This window comes from Podarcis melisellensis (assembly GCF_964234715.1).
Source record: "Podarcis melisellensis genome assembly, chromosome: 6".
Taxonomy (NCBI): Eukaryota; Metazoa; Chordata; class Lepidosauria; order Squamata; family Lacertidae; genus Podarcis; species Podarcis melisellensis.
This window is the reverse complement of record NC_138538.1, coordinates 90,284,958-90,293,227: the sequence shown is the minus strand read 5'-3', so window position 1 is coordinate 90,293,227 and position 8,270 is coordinate 90,284,958. Positions and strand designations below refer to the sequence as shown.

The 8,270-nt window shown below is 48.8% G+C and overlaps 1 protein-coding gene across 3 annotated transcripts; it reads left to right on the top strand.

Moving 5' to 3' along the window:
• Window positions 1–2,331: 2,331 nt before the first annotated feature.
• Window positions 2,332–6,154, top strand: LOC309372088 (uncharacterized protein). Of its 3 annotated transcripts, none has more exons than XM_081915324.1 (2): window positions 2,332–2,514; window positions 4,394–6,154. In XM_081915324.1, the coding sequence occupies exon 2, from the start codon at window positions 4,472–4,474 to the stop codon at window positions 5,606–5,608; it is 1,137 nt and encodes a 378-aa protein (XP_081771450.1). In that variant the 5' UTR covers window positions 2,332–2,514; window positions 4,394–4,471; the 3' UTR covers window positions 5,609–6,154. The 3 variants fall into 3 exon arrangements, with proteins under 3 accessions (XP_081771450.1, XP_081771452.1, XP_081771451.1); XM_081915326.1 differs by having other exon boundaries at window positions 2,332–2,534; XM_081915325.1 differs by having other exon boundaries at window positions 2,332–2,612.
• The last annotated feature ends 2,116 nt before the right edge of the window (window positions 6,155–8,270 follow it).

Sequence of the window (8,270 nt, the reverse complement as noted above, 5' to 3'; positions counted from 1 at the left end):
TCCCAGCCTAGGAGAAACAGGAAGTTTTGACTGGCTGGTCAGACATCCCCTTTTATGTCCACTCTAGGGATGTTGTACTTGACTGCCCTTGTGTTTCACATACCACAGGGCTGCACAAATGCAATCTCATGCTCACTTGGAAATGAGAATAGCTCAGTCGGTAGCACAAGAGACTCTTAATCTCGGGATTGTGGGTTCAGTTGTCAGCATCGCCCTTGAGCCAGTGCCACCAACTGGACTCATACACTTCAGCCCCGACTGGGCTAGGCGAGCTGGGTTAGCACTTCCAGAGACCACCTTCTGGACAGGAACAGGTCAAAGTGTTGTGGACTCACAGCTTGAAGTTGTGAGCACTGGATTCACTTCCACAAGAAGACAGTCGTCACACAGCAGAGTATAGCAGAGTCTAGCAGAGTATATAAATGACTCGGAGAGCAGCTCTGTAGAATATCTTCTTTATTCTATCTACAACTATTATACAACTATATACAGAGCTAAATGAGGTCTAAACAAAAATGAATGCTGAACTGCACTGAGTGTCTGCAGCTGCTCTTAGCAGCAGCCTTATCTCTACACACGATCTCTAACACTCAGTCTCTCTCTCTCCGACACACTGACTGACTCTCACACTTTGATGTGGTGCTGGGGCAGAATAAGTAGAGAGGCAGAACACGCCTCCTTCTCTCTGGAGAATCAGCAGACTCCTCAGGAGATTCTTGGATATGGGAGGGGTGAAATCTCCTCATCAATTCCCACATTGGGCAAAACATTCCTGCTTTGCAGGGGGACGGACTAGATGACCCTCATGTTCCCTTCCAGCTCCACAATTCTGATTCTATTATTCTAAATCCTGGCGAAATCAGCGTGCATCCAAGTAAATGGGCATAAGCTTGGGTTCCAAATGTGTTTAAGAATAACCTGTTGGATTGGGCCAATGCAGTCCAGCATCTTGGACAGAAGAGGTTTAAAGACTCTTTCAAGGCCAATCTTTTTTTAAAAAAGTAGTAAAAACACTGACAACTGGGAAACACTGGCCTGTGAGTGCTCCAATTGGAGAACAGCTTTTGCCAAAGGTGTCATGGACTTTGAAATCGCTCAAACTCAGGACGAAAGGGAGAAATCTGTTAAGAGGAAGGCACGCTTGGCAAACCCTCACAGTGATCAACTACCACCAGGAAACCAATGTCCCCACTATGGAAGGATGTGTGGATCCAGAATTGGCCTCTACAGTCACTTGTGGACTCGCTGGTAAAATTGTGTTCATGAAAGGCAATCTTACTCAGCTATGAGGGATCGCCAAAGAAGAAGAAGAAACGGTGGCCTCTCACTTCATTTCTCCTGTGCTGTATTATTCCTGGCAAGCTCTGATCCCATTCATTCTTTCTGCGCAATTATAAAAGAGAAAGCTAAATCTTTGTTGATTTTGAATCCAACTCGGCTCACGATTACAGTGGCACCTCGGGTTACATACGCTTCAGGTTACAGACTCCGCTAACCCAGAAATAGTGCTTCAGGTTAAGAACTTTGCTTCAGGATGAGAACAGAAATCGTGCAGTGGTGGCATGGCAGCAGTGGGAGCAGTGGCGTAGCGTGGGTTGTCAGCACCCGGGGCAAGGCAAGTAATTTGTGCCCCCTAACCCGTGGATTTGCGCCCCCTAACCCATGGATTTGCGCCCCCTAACCCTAACCCCCAGATGTTGTGCCCGGTGCGGCTGGCCCCCCTGCACCCCCCACGCTATGCCACTGAGTGGGAGGCCCCATTAGCTAAAGTGGTGCTTCAGGTTAAGAACAGTTTCAGGTTAAGAACGGACCTCCGGAACCAATTAAGTACTTAACCCGAGGTACCACTGTACATGTGCATGACAGTCACCTTTTCTCTTTTACTAGTCACTGGCCAATCAACTACAATCACTTGTGGACTCGCTGTGAAAACCCTGCTCATGGAAAAATTCCTTCCAGTAGCACCTTAAAGACCAACTAAGTTAGTTCTTGGTATGAGCTTTCGTGTGCATGCATCATTGCGCCAGACGGCACTGCACCGTCGAGCAAAGGAAAGCATCTTGTTCTTGCTGAGCAACAGTAGCAAATTGTTTCCCACAATATTTTTTATTTTATTTTAATACACAGGTCTCGGTAGGTGGCACAGGCGAGAGCGGACTTTAAAGGGAGGGAGGGAGGCGGAGGAGCCGCTCTCGCCAGACAGCCCTGGGGGGAAAGGAGGAGCAGGATGTGGGCAGGGCGAGCAACGGGATTGGATCCTGACTTTGTCAATCCAGAAAGGGTTGGGGGAGAAAACGGGGTGGGGGGCGTGTTGTTGTTGTTGCCGAGGCTCTTTTTCTTGCTGTTGGGTGGGGGGGTGGAAGGACGCAAACCATCCTTGCAAAACGAGGCAAGGGGTGCCTCGTTGCGCACGGCGCGCTCTTGACTTCTGCAAGGAGCGGGGGGAAGAAAGGTTGGAAGCCGGAGAGGAAACCTTTCCCGGGATGAACGGGAAGCCGCCGAGACGAACAGCGGGTAAATAAGAACTTGCAGCGGTCAGTACCGCAGGTTAACACAGCCCCCGCCCGGGCGCCGCTTCTTCCATCCATCACTTTGCGCCAAAGCTGGGTGGGGTGCATGACATATTTATAAATTTGTGACTTCCGGCTTGTCAAGTCTTTCCTCTATTTGGAGGGAGGGGGTAAAGGGGGGAGGCTCTGCAATGTGTTTTGTTCCCTCCCCCCCGCAAAAAATACAACAACCCTCACCTGTTCCATGCATCTGTTTTGTGCGTAAACATTATTTTAAAACAGGAATGCTGCTTAGTGGCGCTTGCTTCCCTTTTCAGGAGTTCCTTTTTGCAACTCCCTTCGCTGCTCTCACCTGATAACTGTGGTGAGGGAATAAGGAGTCCTATCTGGGTGCAAAATGCATCTAAAACACCTTTATAGAAATGGTGATTTAATCGTTCCTACTGTGGCCTTTCTCTCTCCCTCCCTGCCCCAGTATGGAATAATTAAGACTGTGTACCCCTCTCCCCAAGGGACACGGGTGGCTCTGTGGGTTAAACCACAGAGCCTAGGACTTGCCGATCAGAAGGTCGGTGGTTCGAATCCCCGCGACAGGGTGAGCTCCTGTTGCTCGGTCCCTGCTGCTGCCAACCTAGCAGTTCGAAAGCACGTCAAAGTGCAAGTAAATAAATAGGTACCGCTTCAGCAGAAAGGTAAACGGTGTTTCCGTGCGCTGCTCTGGTTCGCCAGAAGCGGCTTAGTCATGCTGGCCACATGACCCAGAAGCTGTACACCGGCTCCCTCGGCCAATAAAGTGAGATGAGCGCCGCAACCCCAAAGTTGTCTGCGACTGGGCCTAATGGTCAGGGGTCCCTTTACCTTTACCCCTCTCCTCAGTTAACTGGGAGTAAGCCCCTCTGAAAACAGCTTCTGAGCTGTAAGAGGGCAACACAGGGACCTCATGAAGCCCTGCGGCCTGATTACTTGTGAGAAGTTGCCTTACACCAGATGAGACTACTCTTCCCGCTAACTCAGTGTTCTGACTGCTACCCAATCCTTTTTAAAAAAAAAACTAGCGGTGCTTTGCTGCAGCCTGTGCCCTCGCCATTTGGATATAATGTGTAGGCTTATTTCCCACAATGGATAGTGAAAAGTAGCTGTTGCCATGGCACTAGGTAGCCAGTGTGGTACCCATCAGATGTTGCTATACTACAACTCCCAGAAACATCTGGCACCATGTTGGCTACCCCTATAGTGTGCAGGATTTTGGATTGCTTGGAAACAAAGCCCATCTTAGGGCCTTCGTACTTATGGGACCGCCTCTCCTGGTCTGCTCTGCAGAGGACCTTAAGGTCCATGAATAATCATAGTTTAGAGGTCCTGGGCCCTAAGGAAGTTAGGTTATCCTCCACCAGGGCCAGGGCCTTCTCAGTGATGGCTCCCACCTGGTGGAATGCTCTGTCCCATGAGACCAGGGCCCTGCAGGATTTGACCTCCTTCCGCAGGGCCTGTAAGACAGAGCTATTCCGCCTGGCTTTCAGTTTGAACTTGGCCTGATCTTTTGTTCCCCTTCTTTTTCCCCCCTCCCCTTTTTGTGAAGATTGCCCGCTCTGGGATTCCACAGCTGGTTCTTCCCTGGTCTCCTCGCCCGCCCAAATGGGACTAATTTAGCCATCTAGCCCTGGTAATCATCTAATGTTTATTGGATGGATTTCCCCCCAAATTGATTTTTGATTTTATTGTTAGTTACGCTTTTTACTGCATTTTATGCTGTTTTTTTGTGCCCGCAATTAAGTGTTTTAAATTTGTTGTTGGCCACCCTGAGCTCTGTTTCCTAAACCGGGAAGGGCGGGGTATAAATAAAAATGTGTTATTATTTATTATTATTATCTCCCCTTTTGCAGGCTTGGCTGCGACCAGAGCTCAAACGGAGGACACCTCTGCGCTTCATCGTATGTGAGCTGTCCCTAAGATGCTGAAGGATGGATGTGGAAGGGAGCTGGGAGTCTGACAGTGACACTTGCGGCGCGGGGGAAGATCGCTCGGATGACTGCGTTCCTGAGTGGGTGGGTCAGAAAGGTGGCCTCCGGCTAGACGTAGATGAAGACTACTCTCTGCCTCCCAGCCCTGAGGGCAGCCTTGATGGACCTTCCAGCCATCAGGATATCCCTGTAGACCTGCGCTGCGAAGAAGACGAAAGGAATGGCGTATACAGTCAGTGGAGCGATTCAACCACAGCCAAGGGCTTCATCACCTCTAGCACCAACTTTGACCTGCAGTGTGAAGGTGAGGACCCAGAGCCTCGTTCTTCTGCGCACGCTGGAGGCAAGGTTTGTGAGGACATTGTCATCATCAGTTCTTTAGATGAGGAGGAGCCAGTGCCAACATCTGGCGACGTCCTACCTTACCGCCACAAGGAATGTGGAGAGGCCTTCCGCCATCTTGGCAGGTTGCAGGAACGCCAGCGGTACCACGGGGCTGAGCGTCCGTACCGGTGCCCGGTCTGCGGCAAAGGGTTCTTCCGTACGGCCAACCTGAGAACGCACAAGCTCATCCATTCGAGCGACAGGCCGAACAAGTGCCCAGAATGCGACAAAGGGTTCCTTCACAAAGTCGACCTCTGGAGACACCTGCGGAACGTGCATGAGATAGAACATTCGAAGACGCTGAGGGACAGGCCTTTAATCGTAGTGTCTTCGAAGGCTCAGAGCCAAAGCAGCGAGGGTTTGGCCTCTTCCCGGGTAGATCCAGGAGAACCAGAGAGAGAACAGCCTAAACCGTACATATGCCCCACTTGTGGCAAGGGTTTCCGTACGTCCAACTTGCTGTCCAAACACAAGGTGATTCACCGGCAGGATAAACCATACGAGTGCCAAGAGTGCGGGAAAGCCTTCGTCCAGCTGCTCCGCTTGAAAAGGCACCAGAAAATTCATACTGGGGAGCGCCCCTTCCGTTGTGAAGAGTGTGGTGGGGCATTCACACGCTTGACTTCGCTGCATCGGCATCAGCGGATCCATACCGGAGAGAAGCCCTACTCGTGCATGTACTGTGCTCAGGACTTCACAGAGTCAGGCTCCTTGAGGAGGCACGAGCGCATTCACCAAATGAAAACTTCATAGGACCATGGCACATATTGCATTTATGGATGCGGGTGTCTGCGTGTGCGCGCACACCTGTATACTTAAGAGGTCCCATGAGTACACCTTGAAGCATAAAGTGTGAATATAACAAACATAAAATATTTTTTTAAAAAATAAATAAATTCCTTCCAGTAGCACCTCAGAGACCAACTAAGTTAGTTATTGGTATGCATGCACACGAAAGCTCATACCAATAACTAACTTAGTTGGTCCCTAAGGTGCTACTAGAAGGATTTGTTTTGTTTTGTTTCGACTATGACAGACCAACATGGCTACCTACCTGTAACTGTAACAAATGTGTCTTGTACAGGTATGCTTGTCAGGGAATCGCCAGTGAGTGCAGCTCTCTTGGTTGAAAGCCTAGGTTTTCCTCTGTGTAATGTGTGAAACCATCCATAAACTAATCCTTGTAGGCATCAAACTATTTATTTATTCACCTGTGCAAAATCACTTGGCAACTGCTGTTTGTTCATATAGCACAAAATATATGCGACGTCCCTTTTAAATCTCACTTGTCCTTGCAAACAGCCTTGTAAGCTAAGTTGTTCATAGCTTTGTCTGGGGAAACGTCAGACTTGACTCAGCTCCAGCCCACGTTTGACTGTCCCAAGTAACTCCACTACACAACATGGCAGGTATTTCCCAGCATCCTCTGTGGTGTTGCAAAGGATTCTGGGGAACATCTCTTGGCGTGATTGCTGGGGACTCACGGGCACTTGGAGAGATTTCTGTCCCAGGACTGGCTTGGGTGAGAGCATGGGTCAGCAGACTAAGGCCCGTGGGCTGGATCAGGCCCAATTGCCTTACGGGTCCGGCCCGTGAACAGTCCGGGAATCACCACGTGGATCGCCAGCGCGTGCGTTCTTTCCCTCTCACACGACAGCACCAGCGGCGCCTCCTCCCTTCCTCCTCCTGGCTTCTCCCCACCCTGCCTAGAGAAGGAAGGGGGCTGGGCCTTGTTGGTGCCAGCAGCAGCAGCGCTTGAGCGGCCGCCATTTTAAGCAGCCCCTCTCTGGTGCCCTTTTGTGCGCTGCTCATCGTCCCTCTGCCACCAGCCCCTGCCACTCACAGGACACAGGTAAGCAGCCACCGGGGCTCGTGGTGCTCTTGCATCATTTCCCCCAAAAAATATAGTCCGGCCCCCACAAGGTCTGAGGGACAGCGGACCGACACCCTGCTGAAAATGATTACTGACCCCTGGGTCAGAGTCTGACTCAGCTAAGTAACTGAAAAAGGTGTGACATCAGTCAACAAAATATGTGACAAAGCACATAGGTACACAGATATTTAATATGACATACAAGATAGCTTTCCCTCAAACTTCCTGGCATTACATAATCCAGTACAGTGGTACCTGGGGTTAAGTACTTAATTCGTTCCGGAGGTCCGTTCTTAACCTCATTCTACTCATGTAAAAACTTTTTTTTGACAAAATCCCTAAGCCGCGCGGTCACAATTTCATCAAAAATCTGACGTTCTGCAATTCACTTAAAAATGGTGCCCAGCTGTTGCAAATGCTCCCCAAGAAACGTTTTTCGGTGGAAACAGAAGGCTTTTTATCACAGGACCAGAAATATGCCCTCCACAATTTAACCTGCGGAAAAACTTTCTTTTGAAAAACTCCCTAAACCAAGTGGTCACGATTTCGGCAAAAATCTGACGTTCTACAATTCACTCAAAAATGGTGCCCAGCTATGGCAAATGCTCCCCTGAAAGGTTTTTCGGTGGAAACAGAAGGCTTTTTATCATCGGACAAAGAATTAGCCCTCGACGACTGAACTTGTGGAAAAACCTTTTTTTGAAAAAATCCCTAAGCCGCGCAATCACAATTTCAGCAGAAATCTGACGTTCTGCAATTCACTTAAAAATGGTGCCCAGCTGTTGCAAATGCTCCCCAGAGACGTTTTTCGGTGGAAACAGAAGGCTTTTTATCACAGGACCAGAAATATGCCCTCCAGAATTTACCCTGCGGGAAAATGTTTTTTTGAAAAAATCCCTAAGCCGCGCGGTCACAATTTCTTCAAAATTTCTAACGTTCTGCAATTCACTCAAAAAAGGTGCCAAACTGTTGCAAACCATCCCATGAAAGGTTTTTCGGTGGAAACAGATGCATTTTTATCATCAGAAACAAAATTAGCCCTCGACGTCTGAACAACTTTTTTTTTGAAAAAATCCCTAAGCCGCGCGGTCACAATTTCTTCAAAATTTCTGACGTTCTGCAATTCACTCAAAAATGGTGCCAAACTGTTGCAAACCATCCCCCGAAAGGTTTTTCGGTGGAAACAGGTGGGTTTTTATGATCGGAAACAGAATTAGCCCTCGATGTCTGAACAACTTTTTTTAAAAAAAATCCCTAAGCCGTGTGGTCAGAATTTCTTCAAAATTTCTGACGTTCTGCAATTCACTCAAAAATGGTGCCAAACTGTTGCAAACCATCCCGTGAAAGGTTTTTCGGTGGAAACAGATGCGTTTTTATCATCGAAACAGAATTAGCCCTCAATGTCTGAAAAACTTTTTTTTAAAAAAATCCCTTAGCCGCGCGGTCACAATTTCTTCAAAATTTCTGACGTTCTGCAATTGACTCAAAAATGGTGCCAAACTGTTGGAAACCATCCCCTGAAAGGCTTTTCGGTGGAAACAG